This window comes from Amphibalanus amphitrite, unplaced genomic scaffold (assembly GCF_019059575.1).
Source record: "Amphibalanus amphitrite isolate SeventyFive unplaced genomic scaffold, NRLGWU_Aamphi_draft 001391F_arrow, whole genome shotgun sequence".
Lineage (NCBI taxonomy): Eukaryota > Metazoa > Arthropoda > Thecostraca > Balanomorpha > Balanidae > Amphibalanus > Amphibalanus amphitrite.
The window spans coordinates 156,032-172,730 of record NW_024882884.1 but is presented as its reverse complement, the minus strand read 5'-3'; the positions used below and the strand labels follow the sequence as shown (position 1 = coordinate 172,730).

General features: G+C 48.0%; 1 protein-coding gene across 1 annotated transcript; it reads right to left on the bottom strand.

Annotated features, from left to right (window-relative positions):
• Window positions 1-7: 7 nt before the first annotated feature.
• LOC122372717 lies at window positions 8-15,602 on the bottom strand. Its single transcript, XM_043350243.1, has 3 exons — window positions 15,408-15,602; window positions 2,429-2,692; window positions 8-487 (listed from the first exon to the last, which is right to left on the bottom strand). The coding sequence occupies exons 2-3, from the start codon at window positions 2,609-2,611 to the stop codon at window positions 8-10; spliced, it is 663 nt and encodes a 220-aa protein (XP_043206178.1). The 5' UTR covers window positions 2,612-2,692; window positions 15,408-15,602.
• Between the last annotated feature and the right edge of the window lie 1,097 nt (window positions 15,603-16,699).

Genomic DNA, 16,699 nt, shown 5'->3' with positions numbered 1-16,699 from the left:
TCCATGCTCAAAGCCTGGATGCTTCCACCAAAGCCGTTCCTTCTGCCATCTTGATCTCAACGTCCTTCAGAGTCAGAAACTCTAAAGACGCATTGAATGCCATTGGTTCGATATCCTGTAGTGTTGCATGTTCAATGACTAGGCTGGGTATATGAGGTGAAGACTGGAAGCTGAACGTGTTCTGACTGAGGACCAGTGACGACACGTATCCAATCCTTAGTTTGGCTTCTGTGTCCCAGTGTCCCGAGAAGGCGCCGGCCTCCAGTTTCATATGGCGCACAGAGTCGATGGCAAGAAAGGCGAGTGAGGAGTTGCTGTTCAGCGCCAGTCCATTCGAGAGCACCTTCATCCATTCGATCTGGCGCAGCTCGACTCGGGTCAGGGAGGGCAGGTTCAACAGCGCGTTCTCTGTTATTGTGAGGTTGCGCACTCCGTAGAAGTAGATGGTCTCCACCGACGGCGGGAAGTCTCCGTCACGTAAAACGACCTGAAATGAAAATTGGTATATTTGTCACGTACCCATCAAAATTAGTTTCAATAACAACGCGCACAACACAAAAAAGCATTTGCTTTTATGACTGTTTTTTACAAACTAACCTAAATTCAAGGGAATATGCTCCTATCATCATCACATCATCACATTTATTTGCATCACACACACAATGTGAGGTGACAAGGTGAGGTGACAGTTATAACAAGTAGCAGTACATATACATGGGCCAGGTAGGTACATACATTAATGCCTGCAGAACAATGCTAGGCCACGCAAGGACATTCACAAGAGCCAATCATTGGACATTCTAAAACCATTGATAGCATACTTTAGTTCAAGTTGTGCGCCTGTGTGCTTTCATTTGTGACTGTTATGAGCCTAAGAATTTTACGCGAATGAGAGCAAGTGCTGTTGAGCAGGAATTTGATTGTGTCCACAATTCCATCATTCATACAAGAGCCACGAATAAGCTCACCATCAATATTGCCACATGCTATGTTCATTGTAACTTCAAAATTATTATTTCCGAGGCTATGTGTAAAGCTCAAGAATGATCCGTCTAACTCTGAAGGCGTAGTAGCTAGAACAGCAAGGCTGCGAATCATTATCTGCTTAAGCCTATGATCCGAGCGAAACAGATGAGCAAAGCCGCGAAGCGTAAGCGATCGGAGAAGCTCTTGAACCTTAGGAATGCCAAGCGCTGACATTAGGGCAGAATGATGAGCATACACAGGGAGCCCAATGGCTGCCTTTATACTAGAAGATTGAAATAATTCCAGGTTACTTATGTCAGCAGCTCTCAGTGGAGCAACGATGCTCCCAGATGTCAAAGAAGGGGCTACAATCGTGCGCCATAGAAAAGCTTTGTCTAAAGCAGAAATAGCCTTGCTAAACATTCCTGCAGGTGTGAGCCCGTAAAAAGCTCCACGGGCACGTTTTACTCGAGACCGCGCATGCGCTGAGCCACGTAAATCAGTGCTGATGGTCACACCTAGATGCTGTTTTCAGAGCGGATAGATAACTGCTGACCGGCCAACTGCCACGTAGGCAGCTCAGCTAAATGTTCAGCACCAAAGACAAGGCAATGACTTTTAGTTTTAGACTGATCAGGTGAGTGAATTCGAGTCTCCAAGTGCTCGCGAACTCCCCCACAATGCTTAAAAGATGGCCAAGACTCATGGAGTTCGTAGAAACAAGCATTATGTCGTCAGCGTAACAGATCGAGGGGATATGATATCCCATTAGTTCAGCCCCAAGTCCACTATGATCAAGAGTCTGTATTAAGGGACGAAAAAATATTTAGCCAGTACTGGGGAAAGGATGGCCCCCTGCCTCGTTCCACGTTCTAGTGGGAAACTATCGGAACGAATGCCCATAAAGTCAATTTTGGCAGTAAGCTTGCGATACCACGAGAGAAGCAGACACCACGAGCGATTCTCAAGCAGATCAAGAAGACGAAAGAAAAGACCGTCATGCCAAATGCGGTCAAAACACTTTCTGGCGTCTAAATTGGCGACGAATACAGGAGATCCCCTTCTTAGGTGCCACTGGACAGTCTCAGAAAACAAAGAGAGGCTTCGGCTGTTCCACGCTGTGGAACAAATCCAAACTGTAGATCGTGTGGAACGAACGATGTTTCAATTTCCTCTAAAACCATTACCTCTAACAATTTAGAGAAAGTTGAAATAAGTGAAATTGGTCTATAATTGTCCATATCACTTGGGTCAAGTCCAGTTCTTTTAAGCAAAGGCTTGATGATGCTGGAACAAGAAAATCAAAGCAATGCCAAAACGCGGGGAATTTTCATGATGTCTGGAGCCACACTTTGATATAAAATTATCGTGGTTTGTCGTTTTAGAGCGAATGGATCAAATTATTTCGATCAAAGTGCACAAAGTTATGTACTTGCGCTAAATGAATAAATTGATATCATACCCGTTTGGCGAAGTGGCAGCGGCAGGCGACGTGCAGGGCGGCCGAGCAGTTGGGCTCCACCTTGCAGCAGCGCGTGTTGCACACCGAGTATCTTTCTTCTGAGGAGCGATATGCCGTGCTGAATACTGCTGCCATCACCAGGTAGACCAACAGCAGCCCCGGGAGGTGGCGACCGGCAGCCATGCCGGATGTTGCACTGAGTGGAAGTGGTCGCAGTTGCCTCTTGGTGCTGGCCGAGCAATGTCTGAGCTTAAACACAGAACTCTGAAAAAGTTGAAACTGAAATTACATACTATAGAATGTATATATATATATATATATATATATATATATATATATATAATATAATATATATATATATAGATATATATTATATATATATATATATATATATATGTAATAGCCGTTTTCACAGCGGCCTAATTGCTTATATGCCTGCTTTGTCATATTATCAGAGAGTATCATCGATTAAAACACTGAAATAAATTCATAAAATGAAGATATTTGCTGTAAGAGAGATTAGGTGCAGAGTTGATCAAATTATATTCATTCGCCGGATAGCCCGTCGTGAAAACGTCTAATAACAACACGAGCATCTACCATGGCCCATGGGTCTTTCTTTTAGAACAGTGATGTTTGAACAGTGGTTTTTGCCAGTTCAGAATGTAGGAACAATCCTACACTGCTGAAACATGAATTACCAGTATAACGCCTTTTGGGGCGACCGACGGAGCGAGCGAGAGGGTGGGCCTTGCACTTGCGAAATTTCGAGGGGTACCTCAAACTGACTTGCGCACGGCATCCTACTAACCGGTCTCTAGCGATGTGCCAAATTTGAGCACAATCGGCCCAGCCGTTCTCGAGATCTGGAAGCGGCACCCTGCACGTGCGCACGTGCAAAGTGGGTCGCAACTGACTTTTGCACGGCACCATACTAGCCGGTCCCCAACTGTGTACCAAACTTGAGCGCAATCGGTCCAGCCGTTCTCGAGATCTGGAAACGACCCCTGCACGTGCGCACGTGCAGCAGCACCCCAACTCTGGCACATGGATATGCATTGCCTAGTGGGTGCCTACCTACATGCCAACTTTCAGCGTAATCGGCCCAGTAGTTACCGAGATATTGCAATTTGCAACAATTACAAAACTGACACCTCTCCGTTTTGCACGTGGCACGCGCATAAGGGGTCACCCACATGCATCGGGAATAGTCCAATACTTGGTAGAAGGAATGAAGCTACCCTACAAAAGTTACTGCATGTAAATCGGTCAAGTGGTTGCTGAGATATGAGCCTCGCAAAAGCGTCCGCACGGCCGGCCGGCCGGCCGGCTGCTCATACTCAGAAATTTCCGTTAATCTAAGGCCGCGTTCCCACTACGACCGTTCAACATCGTAAATTGCGAGAACGGGAGCAAACGGACGAGATCGTTGATCTAGAGACTTTTCTAAAAAAGTTGAGCACTTCCCTAGATCTGGTATACGGGGCAAGATGGGGAAACATCGTGAGACATCGGCAAACGGCTTGGACAAAGCCAATTGAGAGGAGCGTTGATGAAGGAGGGATCGGCACAATAAGCTATTGTAAAAAAAAAGTTCAGAATACCTATAGGTAGTTGACGACTGATGTGGTAAAAGATCCCATGCAACTGAATGAATGATAAAATTAGAAAACCTTTTAAATTTATTAGCGTGTTAAAAGCAAGCGAGCATTAGAAATATATCAACAATGCGAGCGAAAAGCATTCACAGCTGTGATAACGACAATCTATTGACTTTTGAAGAGAAAATGTGTGCAGTTGATATAACTCATTGTGGTGTTGCTGTGAATACCTTCGGGAAGCTGTAACCGATAAACTGCAAGTTCCGATGATTTCTTAACAGTTTATTATTGTTTATTATAACAGTTTATTACTTTTATCAAGTTGCTCGACACAGTGGAGTTGCCGCAGGAACTAAAGCCTATCGTATTGAGGTTGACCATGCAGCGAGCTCTCAAGTGCTGAATTCAGCAAACTGGCCTACTGGGCTGCGCGTGCGTTCGTGGACTGAGAAGCCGCTGAAGTATAACCGAGCAGCTCCTGCTTCCTCGACAGAAGTCAGCTCTCGTCGGCGTCAGGAAACACGACATCCACAGGAGAGCGCGGACCAGGGTCGCTATGTGCACCCCAGGCCCACTCTATGGAGCCGACAAACCCACGGCTATCATGAGGACGAGCCCGTGAGCTCAGTTAGCTCGCGATCTGCACCTTTCCGTGAGCAGCTGCACAGCCAGTTACATGAAGAGAGCGTATCACGGGATCCTCCTATAAGCCGGCCGACACCAGTCACGGGCACGGGGCAGCGATCTGAGTTGGTTGCTGAACCGCCTAACCCTGTGCACCCCACAACTGTACCGTTCCTCATCGAGGGAATTCGAAGAGAGGCTACCGACAGTCAGGTGCACAGCATGGTCACGCAGCGGGTGACGTCCTTACGCAACCTAACGCAAGTGACTACCTATAGCGAAGCTGTTGCGGGGACTAAGTCTTACCGCATCGACGTTGATTCAAGTGACTCATCTCAAGTCCTGGAGGCGGCTCACTGGCCCTTGGGCCTTAAAGTGAGTCCATTGATCGAGGAAACAGCACAGCATCAGCCATTTCCATCATCGAGCGCTCCAACTGCACCTCGACGCCAGCTGCACCAGTCCCGCCCCAACGGAGGCAGCGGGTTTCGCCAGAGAGGTGGCAGAGTGCCTCAGTACTCAAACAGTGGCAGTCGGCGAGGGGCCCAGCGCAACGAGCGGCCAATCCAGGTTTGGAACTGAGAACATCCCCTTCACCATAGGCACATATAATTGTGAAGGTTTTTTGTCGGCTGTTCCTTACGTCTGCACACTTATCAACCAATGCGATTTATTGTTTCTATGCGAAACTTGGCTAGCCAGTTCAGAACAATGTATGTTGCCTAGGCTGCTTCTTGAACATCGCCAAGGCAATTACTTTTGTGTACAAGAATCAGCCATGGAACACCCGCCTGGTCCCTATGCTGGTAGACGACACGGAGGGGTAGCATTTATTTGTCGCGGTCGCCCTGGGCTGTGCTACCGCCAAGTACTGTGTGAAGATGTAAGGCTATGTGGCGTCACTGTATATGATAATTCGGGTCCTTGTTTGACGGTAATTGGGTGTTATATGCCATTCTGGGACTCGACTGGTGACAGCAAATTACGTTACGCTGAATTGCTAGGCAAACTAGATGCAATTATTACCGCATATCGCTCTGCATCCCCTGTGCTTCTTGTAGGGGATTTTAACTGCGCCTTACCAAGATTGGCCAGTGTTCACAGGCCTAACGGCTGGCAGAATTTGCGTGGTTTCTCACCACTCAGCGCTCTTATGCAGGAGCTACTTGATGATCACCATTTGGTTGTGTCCGAATTCCAGTTTCCTCAGAAACAGTCTGTCACTTATGATAGGGCAGGCGGCTCCTCACACATTGATCACATTGTTGTGCCACAGTGTTTGCTTCCATCTCTAACGAATTGTATGATTCTAAGCTCATCAATTGATAACCTCAGCCCTCACCTCCCAGTCATTGCCAAATTAAGTCTACATTTGCGACTTGCTGCTGTATCTTGCCTTCCAGTTCGCAGATTTGATCCCTCTGTCCTCTCTTATGTCCCTATTTGGAATTCTGAAGAAGCTATTGACCATTATAAAACGTTACTTGCGACTTACTTGGTAGCTTCGCCACAATTAGGCAGCTCTATAGAACTGGATAGATTAGATACATTTATCAGCTCTTGCATTCATGCTGCAGCTCGTGACTCTGGGTGTGCAAAGCCGAGACGTCCTGCTAAAAAATGGTGGAACCCCCGCGTTTCCTCAGCGCGTGATAGAGCCCGGTTTTGGCTTTACCTCTGGCATGAATCTGGTAAGCGGCTATACACGCATGTGCATAACTGCTATCGCGAAGCAAGACGGGCCTACCGGCGCGAGCGGAAGCATGCGTCTCGATCGAAAATTGATCATGAGGCACGGCTGTTACACAAGCTTCGCCGTGGGGAAAGTTTAGGCTCCTTTTGGCGACATGTTAGTAGAGCTCGGAGAGGTGTGACGGTTGCTGAATGCTCCGTAGACGCAGACAGCTTCAGATCCCATTTTTCTCGTATTCATCAGGACAATGTAGCTGAATTGTCACCAAACCAGCACTGGATCCGCGATGCTGTATCTGCTCGTTTAGAGGCTGGGTGCAATGGTGACGAACCTCGTATTGTTACCGCATCGGATGTTTCCCGATTTATATTGCGCCTTAGGCGTAATTCTGCTCCAGGAGCAGACGGAATCACCACAGAGCACCTGCTGTATGGCTCCACGCCTGAACTGCTTGCCATGTTAGCTCACCTCCTTACAGCTTGCTTTGCTAGATTGGATGTCCCTTCATCATTTGCAACCAGCATCATCAAGCCTTTGCTTAAAAGAACTGGACTTGACCCAAGTGATATGGACAATTATAGACCAATTTCACTTATTTCAACTTTCTCTAAATTGTTAGAGATAATGGTTTTAGAGGAAATTGAAACATCGTTCGTTCCACACGATCTACAGTTTGGATTTGTTCCACAGCGTGGAACAGCCGAAGCCTCTCTTTTGTTTTCTGAGACTGTCCAGTGGCACCTAAGAAGGGGATCTCCTGTATTCGTCGCTAATTTAGACGCCAGAAAGTGTTTTGACCGCATTTGGCATGACGGTCTTTTCTATCGTCTTCTTGATCTGCTTGAGAATCGCTCGTGGTGTCTGCTTCTCTCGTGGTATCGCAAGCTTACTGCCAAAATTGACTTTATGGGCATTCGTTCCGACAGTTTCCCACTAGAACGTGGAACGAGGCAAGGGGCCATCCTTTCCCCAGTACTGGCTAACATATTTTTTCGTCCCTTAATACAGACTCTTGATCATAGTGGACTTGGGGCTGAACTAATGGGATATCATGTCCCCTCGATCTGTTACGCTGACGACATAATGCTTGTTTCTACGAACTCCATGAGTCTTGGCCATCTTTTAAGCATTGTGGGGGAGTTCGCGGGCACTTGGAGACTCGAATTCACTCACCCTGATCAGTCTAAAACTAAAAGTCATTGCCTTGTCTTTGGTGCTGAACATTTAGCTGAGCTGCCTACATGGCAGTTGGCCGGTCAGCAGTTATCTATCCGCTCTGAAACACAGCATCTAGGTGTGACCATCAGCACTGATTTACGTGGCTCAGCGCATGCGCGGTCTCGAGTAAGACGTGCCCGTGGAGCTTTTTACGGGCTCACACCTGCAGGAATGTTTAGCAAGGCTATATCTGCTTTAGACAAAGCTTTTCTATGGCGCACGATTGTAGCCCCTTCTTTGACATCTGGGAGCATCGTTGCTCCACTGAGAGCTGCTGACATAAGTAACCTGGAATTATTTCAATCTTCTAGTATAAAGGCAGCCATTGGGCTCCCTGTGTATGCCCATCATTCTGCCCTAATGTCAGCGCTTGGCATTCCTAAGGTTCAAGAGCTTCTCCGATCGCTTACGCTTCGCGGCTTTGCTCATCTGTTTCGCTCGGATCATAGGCTTAAGCAGATAATGATTCGCAGCCTTGCTGTTCTAGCTACTACGCCTTCAGAGTTAGACGGATCATTCTTGAGCTTTACACATAGCCTCGGAAATAATAATTTTGAAGTTACAATGAACATAGCATGTGGCAATGTTGATGGTGAGCTTATTCGTGGCTCTTGTATGAATGATGGAATTGTGGACACAATCAAATTCCTGCTCAACAGCACTTGCTCTCATTCGCGTAAAATTCTTAGGCTCATAACAGTCACAAATGAAAGCACCAGGCACACAACTTGAGCTAAAGTATAGGTACTATCGATGGTTTTAGAATGTCCAATGATTGGCTCTTGTGAATGTCCTTGCGTGGCCTAGCATTGTCCTGCAGGCATTAATGTATGTACCTACCTGGCCCAATGTATATGTACTGCTACTTGTTATAACTGTCACCTCACCTTGTCACCTCACATTGTGTGTGTGATGCAAATAAATGTGATGATGATGATGATATTGCAATCCTCGATAAAACATTTAGCAAATTGAAGCAGGCTGCAATGCAACTGAATTTGCCGACACAGGTTCAGCGATTTAGGTATACGAGTACAAGTATACTGAGCCGGCATTCAGCTTACAGCAGTGTCACAGCTCATGTCACCATCGTCATGTGACCACGCCATCTCGTCAGGCGATGCTAGAATTCGTCAGGCGATGCTAGAATTGTATGAAGGCAATTTTTGTGGCAATTGATTGTGGACCAAAAACATCAGGTGTGCGTCCTGCAAACGGATTTACGAGGCACCATTTGGTCCACCTGAGGACATATCCTCAACCGAACAGACGAAAAACACTAATGAGTTCAGCAAGGAAACTGACACCTGTGCTCAATGAAGATAAGCGAGTGCATTCGAGCACAACGGTTCACAGCAGATGGTGGCAACTGTCGACGTTTGTCTGACAGCTCTGCAGTGTGGCGTGGCATCACAATGCAGCGGTCTTCCAGAGGAGAACTTGGTCTAACGTTTGAGATCCCAGGCCTGTCTACCTGAATCTACGATGCAACTCTTGGTAGCTGGCGCGCAATCGGATGGCTACTTTGTTTATCTCCGAGATTCTGAGTTCCGGAGCGGTGCTACGAAAAGAGGGAGATGAAGTGCAAGTCGCACCTGTTCTGACATAGCGAGGATCATTCACTCAAGAGTCGCATGCGATGTGCATAACAAGGACCAGACAGCCCAATGACAATCGCATGCTTCGCATGTGGTCGTCCCAATCACATGGCGTGGTCCAGATGGCCTTGATCCAGAAGACACTGTGATTGTTTGAGCCTCGAATGAGACCCTCAGTGACGATCCGACGGCGGAAGCTGCGTGTGTTGAACGAGGAGTGGCCGGCCGCTTGAGGTCATAAGTGAGCGACGACGCCGGTGGCCACGATTGTCGGGAACTCTGTCTTTAGTTTCACAAGAGCAAGTGCTGCTACGGCTGTATCACTGTCATATGATGTAAATAAACGTTTGTTATTTGCGCCGCATTTGCAGTGGCATGACATTACTTGTAGGATTCATATTTCTAGGCGCTGATGGTAGATAAATGAATAAATTGCACTAGACCTACGGTAAACCTGCCGAAAAGTTAAGTTATTCATCGCCACTTAGCGCTCGCCTACATATAGGTATGTATATAATTAGAGTTATGTAGCTTTTATCCGCAAAAATGCACCACCTTTCATGTCTTGCTGCTTGTCCTCTCACTTTGAATATCAAGAAACTTCCCAAAAAGGGCTTCCTGCTCTATGCACTGCCTAAAAATGCTTATTAGTGTCATTTAATATCTGCACAAACCTTCAAGAACGTTCAAAAAGTTGAACACTGAGGCCAGTTTTACCAAAAAATACCAGCCGGCCGCCGAAATAAAATATCCAGCCGAAAAAATAGACGCCACACAGCCACGAGTTTCACCAACAAAAAATTCCAGCCGACTTCGGACGGAAATTATTTGTCGCCGGTAGTCAGCTGATATTCTGTTACGATATCAAATTACGATATGTCAAGGAGATTAATAAATCATTTAAAGCATGTTTTCAGTCAAATTAAAGCGTGATTTCTAATGCAAATGCTATATACATTTCGAAATATTATAATCGTAAATTATTACATTATTTTCAAGAGTAATAACAACAAAGTATAGCATTATAAACTTTCATATCTATATTAACATTCTGGTGCCCAGCAAAAGCCAATACAATACAAGACTACCAAATTGTAAACTTAGGCACGTCATTCATAAAGGTGACGTAAGGAAGCTTGCATTTAAGGCAAATTTAAGATGGATCTTTTTTCTTGTCAGCCTATTATATTAATTTTTACAATACCTTCAACTTGTTATGTACCTTTTTGTCGCACCTTGTAGAAAATCATCGTGTAGACCGAGAACGCAATGTGTGGACCTCCAGCTATGAGGTGGGGACTAGATGAGACCCACTCCAGTGGCAGCGGAACACCTTCAATTAAGGGGGCACTGCCGACTTTTGGTCCCATTCTTTCCATGCAACGCCCATAGGGCTAATATTAAAATGTCAAAATCAAAGGGGGGCACGGTGCCCCGGTGCCCTACCCGTTCCGCCGCCTATGAGTCACGCTCCCGACAGATCCGGGAGCCGCACCTCTTTCCTAGCTTTCAAAAGAGCGGCAAATAAGCGGTCAGCATTGCTCCCAGAGACGCCACCTGAAGCTGGACGGACGACGGACAGTTTCCGCTGCCGAGCGATTGAAGTTGAACTGCGGTGCTACGAGGCGGCTTCGCGTGCACTGCATTAGCACCTTCTAGCGGGAGTAAGAGGGCTAACGAACTCGCCAAGGCCTATATATGTAAAGCATTGTGCAAAGGCGAGTGTCTTACCTTAGGAAAATACCTACCCAGATTAACTGCTGCACCGCGGTCATTGCAGGGCTGAGGGTACGTCGTTCGCTCCGCTTCGGCGAGGTGGAGGTCAGACTGCCCGGCTAGGTGGTTTTAGCCGATATGCAGGCCCCGTTTGCCGGGCCCGGTCGAGAAGAAGGAACGCCACACAGCAAAGAATATTTGCTCCGGGCCCGCTACACTGGTCCGGCTCGTAAGTCGTAACAAATTAACAATACCTGCGCTAGCGTCGTCGATCGTCGTTCGACTGCGCCCAGTACCGCTCAGTGGAGAGTCCTGCCGAACTCCTCTGCGTGTGCCCAGATCATCCGTTGCGCGCGGACACAATCGTCCGACGGAGACCGCTCTGCATTATGATCGGGTGGTCACCACCTTGGTCGCCGGCTTTCACACCCAACCGAGCCGTCTGGCTACGCCCCAAATGATCGTCTAAGCCTTCCGATTGGTTTGTAACTCGGGTCTAATATCGAAATGTTTGGGAGTTAGAACATGTTAAATCCGTGTTCATGAACACACATACATTATGCAACTAAAACGCTTTACTTACTTTAACTTTTCTAGGCTGATGACAAGGCATACATCTATTTCATTGCAATATTTCTAAAATGTAAATAAATCATGAGCAATGAGCATAAAAACAACAGCGATCCACTAGAAGCTAGTGTGGATATCCACTGACGTAGGTGGCCTCGTACTGGCGCAGCTCGTAGCTCGTCCAGCCAGCAGCGCCAGCGTCTCCCGCACCCGGCCGCCCGCCTGCACCATCAGCCGCTGGAAATTGCTGCGCTGCCGCTCCAACATTAGCTTGACCGCCCGGCCGGCCCGGCTGACGCGCGCCGTCCGACGCACGCAGTGTGCCTTCAACAGCGCCGGGATGTCGTACGATACGACCGCGTCCACGGCGTCCACGTCAATACCGCGCGTTATAGCCTCGAGCACACCAGCGCGGCCATCTCAGCTAGCGCGCGCCGCCGCCGGCACGCCGGCACTACCCCACAGAACTCAGTCACGCGCGCGCCCAGCACAGACAGCGGTAGCTCCAGCTGGTGCGCCACCTCGTTCCAGTTGACCAACACGAGCGAGCATCGCCAGTCGGGCTGTCGGAGCAAATGGTGCATCAGCAGCGGCTTCAGCGGCTGCGGCGCCACCACGTTGAACGACTCGCTCAGCTCGGCCGGCGTGGTGAACCTGCCGACGAACTGACCGGGCAGTGCGACGGCGGCGGCCGCCGTGCCGACCACCAGCAGTCGCGGCTGGAACAGCGACATTCGCTCCAGCTTCTCCGGCCTCCGGGTTCTGTGACAGGGTGGCCAAGAATGGCAGCTTCTGAAGCGGCAGGTGAGGCGCGCAGACGGCGGCGGCCGTCAGCCGGCCGGCGATGCAGGGCGGCGGGCCGTGGCCGCCGCCACCCGCTCCACCGCTTTCAGCCAGCCCGTCTCGGCCATCTCGATCACCCGGTCGGCTTCGTCGATCACCAGGTAGCGCAGGTGCGGTAGCGAGAAGCCCTCGGCGCTGGTTATGTGATCCATCAGCCAGCCGGGAGTGCTCACCACGATCAGCCAGGGAGGCCGGGCCGTGCGGCCCCACCGCCACCAGTTGGCGCCCCCTCGTGCCACTGTGTCTCCACCCAGCAGCTGGACGCAGAGCGGCGTGTCGGCGTCGTACTGGCGGAACACGGCGGGCACCGAGCGGCCGGCCGGCGCCGAGACTCAGAGGTCGGCCGGTGGCAGTGGCGACTCTGCGGCCGCCAGCAGCTCGGGCAGCACGGTCACCTGCACCAGGAACACCTGTTCGATGCCCTCGGCGGCCAGCCGGGCGCGCAGCTCGGGGCAGAGCGCCGGCAGATTGGCCGGGCCCGGCGCCGGCCGCCGGTCGCCAATCGGCTGCAGGTGCGCCAGCCAGTCGGGCAGCGCACGCGGTGCACGGTCTGTCGGCTCGAGCGCTCCACCTCGTCCGGCACGGTGAAGTCGTCAGCGGCGGCGTCTCCGTCCGACTCGGAGGTGTCCTCACTGTCGTTATTGGCGACGGCGGCTGCCGCTGTGCGCTCAGTCAGGTCGGCCATCACAGCAACACTCGCCGATGATTGGCGTCATCGAAACCGTCGGACGATGGTGGATTCATCACCGTTTTTGCAGCAGAGACTGGAAAAACCTCAGCAATAAACAAGGAAAAACCTCACAACATGCCACAGCCTGCAATTGTGCATATTGTTATTATATTTCTCACATGACAGAAAATATTGGCTGCTTCATTCTAGGAACTGGCATGAAAAACATAAGCTAAAATCAAGCTAAGTGAATTATTATTGTATTTCAACATGAGACTGGGAAAAAATCCTTGTCACTGTCAACATGACCAGTGTAACGGATGGGCTGCATGAACATTTCGGCGCATGATCTGAAAACTCTGTGAGCAGAAATTTCAGCGCTGAGGTGAACAAATAACATTTCGGCCGCAATTTGCCTGGTGCCTCCACAATTTTGCAAAACTAACTCACAATACTTACAGCCAGTTTTAACATGATCCCTGCATGACTCATGCATGCAAGATACACATGCATTCAATATCAGCACAGTGCACACACAACAGTTATGGATTCATTTACATTTTACAACATTACTATTATCTTCTTTTCCTTCAATATTGGCAGCATGACTTGCTGAGCTCAGTGGCACAATCTTATGACAGCAAGTTTGTTCGGGTTCGCAACCATGCAAACTTTGCACGTTTGGCTTCAAAAACAAGCCTTTATACATTTCTTTCATGCTATTCAATTTCTTTTTTTAAATTTACTGTCATTGATCTGGAAAATCTTGCCATTTTGGTCTTAGCCATGTCAATTGCACCTTCCCTATTCCGCACAGCTCAAGTAAGTTCCACCCAAAAGTAGTAGTGGTATCAGTAGTTGGCGCCTTGCATTGTCAAATGTAGCTGAATATGTGAAAACAGTGACATATTTATTTAAAATCTTGAGTCCAATGACAATGAGCCTACCCTCTCTGCCTCTCCTTCCAGCATTTGTTCAAGCACCTTCAATTTTCGAAAATGATCTTCCATCATTATTTTCCACTTCCGTGCGACTCGCACGAGCAATGAACTTGTAAGCTGACCACTAGTTAATAATGTGCTATCATCTTGCTGTTGGGTGCTTGTAGCAAAAAGATAATATAAACGAAAAAACTAACACCACAACACCAAACACCAGTCTTGTTGGTTCCTTTTGGTCCTGCCTGGTGACAAAGGCTCTTTCTTTACGCAATATCATCAGTATTCCTCTTCTAATCTTGAAGCCCAGATGCTTTACAAATTGGCCATGAATGATACTAAATTATTATATCAACTGGGAAGCGCAAATCACGATAATTAGTAACAAATGATGCCAATTGTTCCAACACGACATCAAAAAAATAGACGGGGTCGCCCGTCTATTTTTTGGGCTGTTTTTCTACAAATAATGGCGCAAAATAACACTCCATTAATGCCGCATTTGCCGTTGGTGAAACTCATTGGCTATTTTTCTGCCTGATATTTTTTCACGCCGGCGGATATTTTTTCGCCTGGTTGGTGAAACTCGTCGGCTGGTTTTTGACAGAAAAATTGCGCCGGGCTGCTATTTTTCTGTTGGTAAAACTGGCCTCTGTTCAACTTTTTGGCGACCTCACCAACCAACCAACATGGGGAGCAAACCTTTAAAACCTTACAAATGCCTCCACCCGAAAACACGTGTCAAATACCCGGTTCCCACCACCACCGGCAGAGATCGTAAAAATGCATGCTGTGATTTTGCCGTTCTTGTCGATTTTCTCTCGTTATTTTACTTTACGATGTTGAACGGTCGTAGTGGGAACGCGGCTTAAGGAAAGACTCCGCTTCGCTCGCTCCGTAATTATTCAGAAAGCTGAATTGTTGGCACAGACATTGAGAGAAACACGTCGTTTGACCAGCCATAGACCTTTGTATGGTAGTATATACATTCATACATACCTACACCTCTGCCAGATCCTGCACATATTATATATGTAAATTCATACCCATTATCCATATGCTACTAAGCCAATTGACAACACGACTGGGAGTGTCACGCTGCATCCGCGGGAGGACCATGAAGCACTTAACAGTACATCAAACTGGTTAGTGGCTAAAATGTCGCAGGGCCGAACCAGTTTTCTCTCTAATTTTTGTACACACGTTATGAGCAAAGCGGCTTCACCCGTATATGGCCCAAACTTTGATGCTATTATGTAAAGCCGAGGGCAATAACAGGTCATATTTTGTGTGGGCATGTATTTTTTTTTTACCCTCAAGATGCAACGAGGCAGTAACTTAATGTTTTTATTTCTGCCACTAGCCACGGATGAAATGCGGCATTAAAGACACATTTCTATCGTATATCTGAATTATATTTTTTTCTTTGGCCTGTCTTTTACTGTAGTGACTGATACCCTGTACAGTGCACCCACCGCATTTGGTTTTCAAGTTCGAACAATCCTCACCTGGCCTCAGATTGATCCTCAATTCACGGCCCTGTGACTGCCTTCAGGAACACCAACTTCAGCCCGCCACTCGAATACAACAGCAACTGAAACGTCTTGTGCACAGCATGCTTTTATTAGCTCAAGTGATGGCCTGTGATAGGATATCTGTGTGAATGGTTACTTATCAACAGTCAACACCCAGCATAAGCGCTGAACGACTGACGAAAATACCCCGTCTGTGCTGCCATCTATGGGGGAGATTAACCCTCACCGGCACAGGGGGGATGATGCAACCCCCTAAGGTTTTTCACGAATAACTCGTGTAAAAAGCGGCTGATCGCGACGAAACTTTTAGTACACTCGCGTTAATTAATGTTACACCTACCCTGACAATTTCATGACCCTGACCCAAATGACATTTGACCTGTGACATACTTTTTGAGACCATGTTTGGCCGGAATCGCGATTCGGCGTATGTCGGCTCGCATTAGCCACGCGTTTACAGTCTTTTCGTGGTTTCAAACGTTCAGTCATGTGATTTGACGTTGATCCCTTGCATAAGAGTGGATGTCAAGGTCACCTGAATGTCAGGTCAGGTCACTGACCTTTGATGACCTCGGTTCACTTTTTTAGTTTTACATGTTTCTTGGCTAGTTTTTGGAGCTGAATTCGAATTTATTAACCATTGGAACAATTACGAAGTAGTTTTGGTGCCGTCGTAACATGTTACGAAGCTGTCAGAGGTGGTTGAAAGTTGACACGTACTACGAATACCCGGCGGAATACGAATTATTACGAATCAACGAATACCCCCACTGTTTGACCTGACCTGACCTGATCTGACCTGGCCTAAATGCATAAAGAGTTAAAGACATCATCTGTGATCAAAACTAACATGATATTCGTGATCAGCACCCCGAAAAAAAACTCATAGCAGCCACTTTTTACGACGTTGTAACAGGTCCCGATTTTCCCGACTTCTGGGTCATTGACCTGACCTCACCTGGAAGGTCAACCGATGACCTATACCTAGGACCTTAAAATTGGGTATCATCGGCTTCGTCTCGTCACAGGTAACACGCTCGTTGTTTTTCCGCGAAGCTCTACCTCGAGCAGGCGCCAGAAGCGAGGGGGTCGTACCCCCCCCCCACACACACACACACACACCCTTGTGCCTGAGGATGCAAAATGGCCTGTGTCGGCGAAGGTTAATACTCGCGGCATAGCTTCAATAATTGATATGGAGACTAAGTTTTGCGCTAAGCGACGGCCTCTACGAATATGCATATCCAAACTACCCTTCGCTTGTT